Raw genomic sequence first — 11,895 nt, forward strand, 5'->3', positions numbered from 1 at the left:
ATGAAAGTGTCTGTAAATGTAAGATATACAGTGTGGATTTACACTTGGTGATATTTACCTAAAATTCACCTATTTCAATCATAAAAGACTTCTCACTGTAGTTATCTCCAATTTCCAATTAAGTATACTTTTCCAGGGCTTCCCTGGTGGCTCAGAGAGTAAAGAACCTGCCTGCAATGCAGGAGACTCAGGTTCGATCCCAGGTCGGGAAGAACCCCTGGAGAGGGAAATGGCAACCCACTCCAGTATTCTTGCCTGGAGAATTTCATGGACGGAAGAGCCTGGCTGGCTACAGTACATGGCGTCGCCGAGTCAGACACAACTGAGCAGCTAACACTTTCACTTTCATACTTTTCCAGAGTCCCCTGGAATTCAGAATGCATGTCCCCTCAGATGCCATAACTATGGACCAGTTCCCCAGCTAGCCAAGGAAATCAGATTGGCGATTTTGTTGAAATACACGAGCATTAAGAACAAACCCAAGAACCATTTTTATTTACCTCAAATGCTGGGGGCCAGGGAAGTAGGCATCATTATAGGCAGATGAAGAAGGTGTAGATTTTTTTTAATGTGAATTCTGAAGTGAAGGTGTGCTCACCACAGAACCTAAGAACCATTACTCAGCACACCTCACTAACTCAGCAGGGGTCCCAGGGATGCTGATTTAAGATGCGGATTCTCCAGTTCCCCAAATGTAGAAGGAGCCCAAATAAGCAAGCCCTTCACTAACCATTCTTGAAATGATTCCACTTATTTATATTTTTTTTCTTCCAGGAAATCATCCTTTATCCTGATCCCTTATATTCTCTTCATAAGTCCATTTTCTAAAGTTGAGAAAACAGGTCTCCTCCTCTTCTAGTTCTTCTAAAGTCATTAAATTTTTAATTGCCTTTGCCACAGAAGCCTTTTGGAGTTTCTGAAACATCAATATTGCATCCACCTACTGGCTTACTAGCCACCATCTCGGAGAGGATGGAGCCCAGTACATACAAAAGCAGTAACTGCTTCTCCACTGATGTCTGTCACCTGCCTATGGGAGTCTCCCTCCATTCACCCTGGGTCCCAGCTGAAGGCCCTTGATGGAAGAGGGGTCCTGGGGCACTCACAGGGTGCTGCACACACAGGGCTTCCAGGGAGGGCGGGGAGACCAGCTGGACTTCTGAGGCCTCTCACTCCAGCTTCAAAGGAAGCCCCCCTGGATTTGTCCTGATGTTCCTGGTTGCTAAAAAGTTTTGAAAATCTAAGCAGTAAAATATCCATCATGTCCATTTTGGCCACATAGGAAAAAGAATAGTTTGAAGGAATGAAAATCGGCTACCTGGAATGAAGCACCAGCTTCGTGCTCAACCATGTGTCTTTACTGATTCTCAGTGCTGGGCCTCACTGGGCCCCCTGCCCAAGATCGCAGGGTGAGCACTCAACAGAGACTGGGCCTTTTACCCTGGGCATGCTCACTCTCCACCAGAAGCTGACCACCAAGCCTCTTTCCAACCCCCTACTGCTTCAAAACATCAATGTGCAATTAATGAGTCTAGAATGTCCAGTGCAGACAGATTACCTGCATTATTTCACCTGTTCCAAAGTTACAGTGGGAACTTCACTGAGAGAATGCAAAGAACTCATTTTTTTTCCTCTAGGTTTTTTTTCTCATAATTTCTCCTTATGAATCCTTGTACAATCAACAAGAGCCCTACTGATTTGAATTCGCTTTTCCCCATCTATCTCTTTCCTTTAGCATCTGTGCAAATAGGATTCTGCTGGCTGCTGTAACCACCCACTCCCCCAGCCCCTGCCAAATGCATGATGGAGCAAACAAGAGAGAAGGTCATTTCTTCATAAATGTAGTCCATGGCAGATATGACTGATTCATGGGTGGCTTTGCTCCAAATGGTGATTCAGACACAGGGTTCTTTCACCTGGTGGCCCCAGTACCTCTGACACATCACAGGTCACCCTCCAGCTTCCCTTTCCAACCCAGTCCCCAGTCCAGAGTCCTGGTCTTCAATTTCTAGCTCCCTGCACAAAGCTGGGGAACAGTCGCTCTTTGTTCTATCCTGCAGGGCAAAAGAAATCATCACAGTTTTCTGTGGGTATAGTGATGATGGTGGTGATAAAGAAGACGATAATGATGATGATAATGAAGATGATGATGATGATGGTGATGGTAGAGGGAGGCCCAGAGGAGCCACCCTCCTGACCAGGCCTGAGAGTGGGGTCCACACTTTGCCTCATCTACCATTGCCCAGAACCCAGGCAGCCGCCCCTCTCACTGCAGGGGGGCTGGGAAATTAAGTGCAGCCAATGCCTGGGATAAAAGTCAACAGGGGAAACAGATTTGGAGAATGACAATGACCTTCAACTCAGAGCCTCCTACAAGAGACTTATTTTTAATTAGTTGATCTGATTGGCATAAATCATGGTGCACATGATGCTTGCTTATACCCTAATCAAAAGGACCAGTCCACCCTATGTCACTTAACCTCTCTGTGACTCAGTTTCCATAAGTTAAAGATAGGAAAAATAATAGTATTAACCTCACATTGTTGTTTTGAGGATTACATAGGCTAGAAAGCGCTCAGGATACTATCTGACACATAGGAAGTGATACACAAGCGTTTGTTAAAAAATTAATGGAGCACGAGCAGCTGGCTCCCCCACAAATTCCTAACAGAGTCCTGGCTTAAAGGTTAATTAGGAAGTGGACAGGGTGTAGAAGCCCAAGGGTTGGAGAGTTCCCCAGTCTTCCATCCTGGATGGAAATCCCTGTAAAACACACTCCAGACTTGCTTTGGTGCCTTTCTGGGAAGAAACCCACTCCCTGTGAGTCAACCTATCCACACTTCCACAATTTGGATGTTAAAAAACACACAGGTCCTTGTAAACATTTATTCACTGATACCAATTTCCATGCCATTTAAAAAAATCTACTTCTGCATCCATCTATTCTTTTGTTCATCCAACAAAACTTGAGGAACTACCGTGACCAAAACATCCAACATCTCAGACCTGGGAGAAAAATTAGCTTAAATGGATACTAAAAGGCACCTTAGGGAAGAAGGTAATTTTAGATTTTTGGAGGCAGTGACATTTGAACCAAGACCAGACCAGCAAGCAAGGGTTGCTATTCAAGTATTGAGGGGAAGAACATTCTAGGTGAGAGTCAGGCAGGCACAAAGGCTCTAAGATGAGCAGATTGAGTGGCTGGAGAGTGTTGCAGGACAAAGGTCCAAAAGCATGTGGAAAAGGAAGGTGGCTAGGAGGCCCTATGCAGGACTCGGGAATTAACTTTGACTTGAAGTTGAAGCCACTGAAAAGTTTTAAGCAGAGAAGAGAGTGGATAAGCTCAGGTTTGTAAAGATCACTCTTCTTCCAAAGACAATGGAAAGAGAGATAGAGAGAGGCAGGGGGCAGGGCATCAACAAGACTGGAATCTGGGAACCCCAGCTGACAGAGGATCCAACGTCCAGACCGATGAGGGATGTCTCAGTTCTAAGCTGGAAGCAATGGCAAAGATTTGAGAAGTAAAAGGATTTTTTTTTCTAATTGTTTTAATAAATTAATTAAATATACACTAATATTTACTACTACTACTACTACTACTAAGTCGCTTCACTCGTGTCCGACTCTGTGCAACACCATGTACTGCAGCCTACCAGGCTTCTCCGTCCATGGGATTCTCCAGGCAAGAACACTGGAGTGGGTTGCCATTTCCTTGTCCAATGCATGAAAGTGGAAAGTGAAAGTGAAGTCGCTCAGTCATGTCCGATTCTTAGCAGCCCCATGGACTGCAGCCTACCAGGCTCCTCCATCCATGGGATTTTCCGGGCATTAGTACTAGAGTGGGGTGCCATTGCCTTCTAGGCATTTAATAAATTGAAAAAAGTATGGCCAGATACTCATAGTTCTGTAATAATTCTTCTTGGAATTCACAAACAAGCAGAAGAAAGTTCTGTATACCATGTGCCAATCTAGGCAGCATGTCCCTTTACATGACGTGAAATTTTAGGTTTTCTACTGTTCTTGTAGCATGGCATCTTCCCCCTCACTGGAAGCTAATACTATACTTCCCTTACCAATAAAGGTTTTACCACCTTAACTTTGGTTGTCATATTCCCTCTTCCTTTCTTAAAAAGACCCCAGTGCTTCTCCACGGATTCCGCCCTCTCTGAGCACTTATTTCTTGCCAAACCTGCTAAATTCCACTCCCTACAGGACCCAGCATCATACTGAATCTTACTAATACTAATCATACTAATCATACTAAAACTGAATCTTAGTATTCAGATTCTAGCTACAGCTACTTGCAGCGGTAACAATTACAAACATCAAGTTTCAAGACATTGTCACCAAGGCTGCTCAGCTGAAGGGAGAATGGGGCTGCCCTCAGGCAAAGATGGCTCACCTTCTACCCACCCCACCCAGCCTGTGCCCAAGTTGTTCCCTTGTTCAAGATGCCTTTTTCCTTCCTTTTTACCTGATTCATTTTTATTCTTTAGGATGCAGCTCAGGGGTCACCTCTGCCAGAGGCACCTCCTCTTCCCCAGCCCAGCTGGATTAGGTGAGGCACCTCTAGAATCCCATCTAAATCCGTGTTTACCTTGATCACAGACTCTTATCTCATTTTCTTCACTTTGTCTCTCTTACTGGACCCCAGGAGACATGCCTTACTTGCTGTTTTATCCCAGCAGGGTTCAATATGCCTACTGGATTAATACATGGCACATTTCATACACTGCCGGTGGGTGTGTAAACTAGAAAACCATCTGGCAGTATCTACTACCGCAGTGGTTCTCAACTGCAGACGACTGCGTTCCACATGGACACATGACAGTGCATGGCGATATGTTTATCTGTCGTGACTCAAGGAAGGTGCGCAGCGGCCAGGAGTACTGCTGAGCATACCTCAATGCACAAGACAGCCTCTGCGACAAAGGGACCCCCAGCCCAGTGTCCACAGTGCTGAGGCCGAAACATGCGTCCACTCTATGACTCAGCAATCCTGCTCCTAGGTATGTACACCCCAGGGAAACCGTGTATATGTCCATCACAAACAAGCACAAAGCCTGGTGGCAGCTGTCTTTATAAAAGTCCCAAACTGAAAACAGTCCAAAAGTCCACTGATAATGGATAACAAACTGTAGTATTTATACAATGGAATGCTACACAGCAAAATAAAAATAGATTGTTATATACATCTCAGATATAATGATGAACTAAGAACCCAGACCAAAATAACAGGCAAAACTAATTGATGGTGACAGAAATCAGAACATGGCTACCCCTGGGGCAGAGAGGTACTGCCTGGAAAGGCACGGAGGGATTCTCTTTCCCTGGGCCTGGGGGGCTGTACGGTCCTGCTGTGCATGACTCGTGCTGTGTGTATCACACCTCAGTGAGCTTTATCATAGGGAACACTCACTCAGGACCACACTGCCAGCAGGAATTACACACTGATTTGCTGCCTTAGAAGCCAGACTTTCTAACAGACTTCCTGGTACACTGCTGACCAGAGTCTAAATAGGTGCATTTCCAGAAGTCTATTTCACAAATATTAAAAAAAAGTTAAAATGTACAAAAATCCTCATTCAATTTGGTTTTGATCATTTTATGCCAAGGAATATATTAAAAATGTGCACACAAACTTAAACTTCAAGAATATTTATCACAGCATAAAAAACACAAATAAATATTTGTAAACACAAGGGAGAGGGGGCGATGAGCGCAATACCCACCCAAAGGGAACAGATTCTTTAAAAAAGACATTTTATAATTTAAATGGAAAATGTTTACAATATATTACTTAGAATTAAAAAGCAGGTCACCCAATCACATGTAACTTAAGATACATGAAGGATACATTCAAAGTGATAACTGTGATTATCTCTGAGTAATAGGAGATTATGGGATTTTTAAGTTTTATCATTTTTTTTCGTTTCTTCCTAAAATGAACATATATTACATATAATAAGAAAAAAAATACACAATCACAGATATTTAAAAATAAGGGTGAGTTTTAGACTTTAAGACTTAGTAGACCACACTGCACTCCCAGGGGCTGGTGTGTCCAAAGCCCTGCTCCCTGCAGAGGAGCTCTGACCTCCCTTGACAATGGCTCAGGGGCGCAGGGGTTAAATTAGAAGTGAGATAAAATCCTAGCTCTTCTGTTTCATTCCTCAATGGTGGGACTGGTTACACAAATCCATACCTGCATTAAGCCTCCTAGAACTATATATGCTTCCAAAAAAGTAAATAGTACATTCATGCATAAACATGAAAATAAATATAAATATTTTTTACTGGAAAAAAGACTAGATTAAAAACAAAACAACTCACTACCTTTCCTGAATTATCAAGTCTGAGTACTTAAATGGTGCTGATCACTTAGCCAAGGTAATCTCATTACCCCCAAGACTCTGGCAGAAAAGACCAATCTCTTTCTCTGTAAAGTACAGAAGAGAACTTCTCCCACACAGAGTTCCTGTGAAGATTCAGTGCAATAATGCATGATAAAGCGAGTTACGGATGCACACTGCGTGTTATTCTCATTGTGAGCTCAAGTTTCCCCATCACAGGAAAAGACTCCTGGAAAAAGAGCAAAACATCTCTCCCACAAAGCTCCCTTCTCTGAATTCTGTGACTGGGAACACACTTCACTTTCAGGTAGGACTGCATGTGATTTATCCCACAGCTTACCATGATCTGAGCTCCTCCTGGAGCTACAGAGCTAAAGGTGGGAGCAGCTGCTTACCTGACACCGGAGAGAGGGGTCCAGGATCTTAGCTCACAAATTCCATTACAGTAGAAGGTATTGGTTTAATTCTGGTTTTAAGAAAAAGATGCTTCTCTTCCTTGTTAGTCAAAAAGATTCTGAACCAAATAAACCAACAACACACTCAAGAGCTAAGACATTTCAGTGTTGATTTTCAAGGCAATATGTTCCTCCCTAGCTTCTCAAGGTCATACCTCCCCACTGAATGTTGACTGATGGTGGCTGACATGGTACATGGGAAGAAAACTCCTGTGAAGTCCAACCTCTTATGAAAAAGCAAGCTCAGACCCCAGCCTGCCACAACAAAGGACCCACAAAGCTGAACAGAAGGGTCCTGAGTGTCTTTGGATCTGCCCGTTCCTCTGCCTCATCAGAGAGAATGAATCACCAGACTGCTCAGAAAGGGCAGGAGCCCCAAAGCAGCTGAATTTCACGCTGCTTCCAAAGAGTGAGTCTGCATGCTATGTTGGTTGTTTCCACAGTAGGCAGATGAGGCTGAGAGCTTGACAGGGACTGTCTTGCGGCAGCGGGTGGCGGGCGGGGATGGGGGGTGGGGGGGTGGGTGGGCCGTGCCCTGCAAGGATAGAGTTCTGGGCCCTGAGCCCCCAGTAACCACTTTCTGCTCCCAGGCTGACCTTCCATCCACACAGGGGTTAAAAGCCTGTCAGCCAGCCAGTGCAGCAAATGGAGGGAGTCCTTGTATTTGAATCATCCCAGGGGGATCCAGGAAGAGGGGAAAGAAGAGTAGGGGGTGTGAGGGAGAGGACCTCCCCCCCATAAGTGTCAGCTGCACTTCTAGGGAGCCTGATCCAGGAAGCTAAATACACTGGCTAAAAAGCAGAAGGAGGAGGCTGAGGAAACCAGAACAGCTTGAAGGGCAGTTAGGAGTCTCAACCTTAACAACACAATGCTCCCACCACCTCCTCACTCTGCAACCTCAGTCTCCCTACTGTGTGCTCTCCTTCCATGGGGTCAAAGGCAGCTCTGAATGCAGATGAAAAGCACAATGGTGCCCATTGTCTCTCTCCTACACAGGGACTCTCTTAAAGGGGTTCTAGGTTATCAAGAGGGTCCCCAGACATGGGTCGTAATTTCCTTCTGATAGAAGAAACCACACTCAGCACAAGCGATATACATTTACAATTAAGACAATCACATGCATATATGCTATTTCCATACATGTATTGTTTTTTTTGTTTGTTTTTATAGCAGGAGGCAAGCAGGAAACCTGTTCCATGAGTCTAGAATCCTCTGCTTTCCTCATCTGAGTCTAGCAACAACAGCAATTTCTATTAGGGGTTTTCTCTGATGAGCGCTGATTACAAATCAAAATGTCACCTTCTTGCTTGGTCCTCTTCCCACCAGATCAGCCCAGTGAGACCCATCAATAAACTGGGAACCAAAGATGCAGGGAAATGCAGCTTGCCTTCCTGGACTTGGGGAACACACTCTGGCTGGAGGGTCTTATTTACTGGACTTGGTAAACTTCACCGGTTGACCCTCTTTGCTCTCAGGGTGACCTGGGTGCAGCTCTCAAGCCTCTTAACACACATCTGTCTCCATACCACTAAGACACAGGGATTTTTTCTGACCAGCAGCATATTTCTGCATCTATTTTCAGCCCCCATAAATCATTTCCATTGTTTTAGGGAACCTGAATTCTTGCATAATAAACTATCAACCTCATCTCTCTACCATCACCCAAATTTCCCTCAGGGAGAAGTGCTGCAAAAAGAAAGAAAATTCTGAATTAGAGCTGCACTCCTACACAAAATAGGAAAACAAAACTAGGTATAAATAGCATCAAATAACCACTGCTGCTGCTAAGTCACTTCAGTCGTGTCTGACTCTGTGTGACCCCATAGACCAGGCTCCCCGGTCCCCGGGATTCTCCAGGCAAGAACACTGGAGTGGGTTGCCATTTCCTTCTCCGATGCATGAAAGTGAAAAGTGAAAGTGAAGTCACTCAGTCGTGTCTGACTCCTAGCGACCCCATGGACTGCAGCCTACCAGGCTCCTCCGTCCATGGGATTTTCCAGGCAAGAATACTGGAGTGGGGTGCCATCACCTTCTCCGCAAATAACCACTAATGTCTGGTTAAAGTGCTTGACTGCGATTCTCAGATTTAGGTGTGAACTCAGTAGACATCTGAAGGAAGCAGAATTTAAACCTAATGCCAACTGCTCTTCATGACCGTTTAACTGCTGCAGTGGTAAATTGCTCTGCTGCAGAATTTGTCCCATTTATAGGTTACTAAGAACCCACTCCAGTATTCTTGCCTGGAAAATCCCATGGACGGAGGAGCTTGGTTGGCTACTGTCCATGGGGTCGCAAAGAGTCAGACACAACTGAACTACTTCACTATCACTATCACTGAAAAACATAATATTGCTTTAAAAATGTTAACCTTCTCAAACCAGCCCTCACAAATCTTATTCATAACCAGGCTTAACTTAACACAACTTCCCTATTTTCCCCAATACAGAACGCTGTAATCCACCCAAGCAGACATACATCTCAGGTGTTCTGAGATCAAAAACCGGATCACAGACATTACAGCATATGGCCTGTCAAATCAGGGCTCTGGGCAGGTACAATTCTTAAGAGCCAACAGGAAATCAGCTGTCTGGGGCTGGAAGAAGGTATGACACTTTGGAAAACATAGGGGTGGAAAAGGATTATACAGAGTAATGTGACTGAAAACTCCCAAACTCTTAATCAAAGCCCAGATAAGAAGATGCTTTTAAACTGACCCACCCCAAACACTGTATAGCTAACTTGGACTCTGGAAGCCCAGCTGTAGCTTAGTAAATTCACACTGCAGCCAGCCTGCTTAAGGTTTGCAGACCACTCCCTGCTGAGAAGCCAGCCAGCCCTACCAGCAGGCTGCAGCGTGATGTCCTGATTCCAGTCCAGGACCAGCCAGGAGTCCCTCAAGCCTGTCCTCCTATGTGCTGTGTTCCCCACTGGTTGAACAATCATCAGGGAAAGCGGCAGGAAAAGTTGCATAATGCCCAGCATCAAGCCCACTGCGGCCACTCCCTGGTCATCAACATTACAAGCTGCACCCAAGTCCATCCATAAAAATAGTGTGCAGAAACAAGGGACTGCCACAGAAGACCAAGAAGGCCGCAGAGCAAGAACAAAAGCATCAGAGGACAAGTGGGAGAGAGGACAGAGGCTGATGAGCTTCTGAAGGGAAAGTGGAGATATTTTAAAACCAACTCCCCAAAAGGAGGCAGCAAAGAGGATCTCAGGCAGCAGAGCTGCCAGCCTTTCTCCGACCTTCTCCAGCTGGTCTATAACCATAGCAATAAGCAGGAAACACGTGAAAGCTCCTTCTGTTGAAGCAAGTGCCTTAACGCTGCTAAACTGATCATTTCACTCTTCCCTGTTTTTCACAAGAGATCCTGAATGGCAAGACACGGAAAGTTTCTCTGATTAACTGGAGAAAACTAAAGTCCAGTGAAGACGCCACTGGTAACCTTTCAGCTTCGCTCCATCGGCTACCTGCCCCACACCTAGCATCTGGGTAAGCTTGCTCTGGAGCCAGCAATACAAAATGACTCCCCCAGTCCCAAGACACGTCAGGTTTCCAGTATTCCTTCAACTAGTAAAGTCTAACTCACCCCTAAGGAGAGACCCTACAGGTGTGATTGGCTTCCGTTGCAGGACGCGGGGACACCTTCTAGCAAGTGAGGGAAGCACCCCCAACCCACGTCCTCGCCAGCCGCAAAGTGCTGCCGCGGCCTCGCCTCTTCCTGTCCACCCACGAAGAGTCGGCGGAGCCCCCGCACGCAGCCTCGCTCGCACTTTAGAGCCCCGCTCCTGCAGCCTCGTGTGTTTCCTAAAACGCACAGCTGCCACCCGCAAGCCGGCGGGCGGAGCATCTGGAATTCTCGCGCCGGGGCAGCCTGGCCTCCCCCGGGCCGCGCCTTACCGCCAGTGTCTTCGAAGCGCGGGGGCGGGCGGTCCCGCAGTGTGGAGCTCCAGCCCGCGCCAGCCTCGTCCTCCTCCGACTCCTGCGCGGCAGGGGCGCCAGGCGCCGGGGAGCCAGGGCCCCGCGCGGGGCCGGGGCGCTCGGGTTCGTCGTCCGAGGAGGCAGCCGAGGAGGAGCGCGAGGCGGCCGACGTGCTGTAGAAGGGATTCCCGCCGCTGTCAGGGCCCGATTCGCCAAACACGTCGTCCGAGATGTGCAGGCTCTCGTAGCGCGCGCGGGCCGCCTCGAGCAACGCCGGCGCCCTCCTCCGCGCGGCCCCGCCGCTCTCGGCCATGGCCCCGGCCGCCGCCCGCGCGCCAGCCCCCCACAGCGCCTCCCAGCCGCACGCGCCGGGCCCGGGGCCCGCGCCGCGGCCCGCCGTCCCCCACCACCGCAGCCCGCAGCACAGTGCCCGCCGCCCCGCGCCCGGCCGGCCCGCCGTCTTGGCCGCCACGGGCCCAGCGCCCGGGAAAACGCCTCGGAGCTCGGGCGCCGCGGACTGCGGGCCGCGGCGGGAGGCAGGCGTTGCGGCCCGGACCTAGCGCCGCCGGTCCAACCGCCGCTGCGTCTCTTAGGCGCCCGCCGCGTACCCGCGCGCCCTCCCAGCGGCACCCCGCGCTCCCCTGCCGACCTTCCCGGGCGCGAGCCGGCAGAGGCGGGCCCCACCTCCTCGCACTTCTAGCCTGCCTGCCAATCGAGAGCCAGGCCCGGGCGGGGCGGGAGGGGCTGGGCGGGTCTTGCGCCAGGGACGCCCACCCGTCCTCCCTGCCGGGGCTGGGCGCGGCGTTGCGATCTGGCACTGCTAGCGGGCAGAGGCGGTGAGCTGGGAGAGGACGGCTGCGGCTACGGCCGGTCCCCTCGCTTGTAGGGACTCGCCTCCCGGGACAGCCACCGCAGGCCTCTCGCTGTCCTCTGAGGGGAAGGGAGGAACCAAAAGGTGGAAGAGAGACGCAGTGTGCTCTTCCGCCGCTCAATCCTGCTGACTGTGCGCGGACCCTCCGCGCTCTTGTTCCCTTCCGCAGTCCGCGCCTTGAGGCGGGCGCCAGGGAGCTGTCCGTCCCATTGGTTCTGAATCAGGCGCTACGGAAACGCTCCAGGTAGGCGAAGAGTCACAGTTCCCTGGCTGCTACCCATAGGTCACGGTGGG

General features: G+C 48.6%; 1 protein-coding gene across 2 annotated transcripts in view; it reads right to left on the reverse strand.

The window, feature by feature from the left end:
- PGBD5 (piggyBac transposable element derived 5) overlaps window positions 1-11,104 on the reverse strand; it is a 97,754-nt gene extending 86,650 nt beyond the window's left edge. The window contains exon 1 of one of the 2 annotated variants that reach the window (XM_006055360.4): window positions 10,710-11,091. In XM_006055360.4, the coding sequence (XP_006055422.2) occupies window positions 10,710-11,043 (334 nt within the window). In that variant the 5' untranslated portion in view covers window positions 11,044-11,091. Of the gene's footprint in view, window positions 1-10,709 lie in introns of both variants that reach the window. The other variant, XM_044941985.2, reaches the window with a different exon arrangement.
- Window positions 11,105-11,895: the final 791 nt, after the last annotated feature.

The sequence above is a fragment of the Bubalus bubalis genome, chromosome 4 (assembly GCF_019923935.1).
Source record: "Bubalus bubalis isolate 160015118507 breed Murrah chromosome 4, NDDB_SH_1, whole genome shotgun sequence".
Taxonomy (NCBI): domain Eukaryota; kingdom Metazoa; phylum Chordata; class Mammalia; order Artiodactyla; family Bovidae; genus Bubalus; species Bubalus bubalis.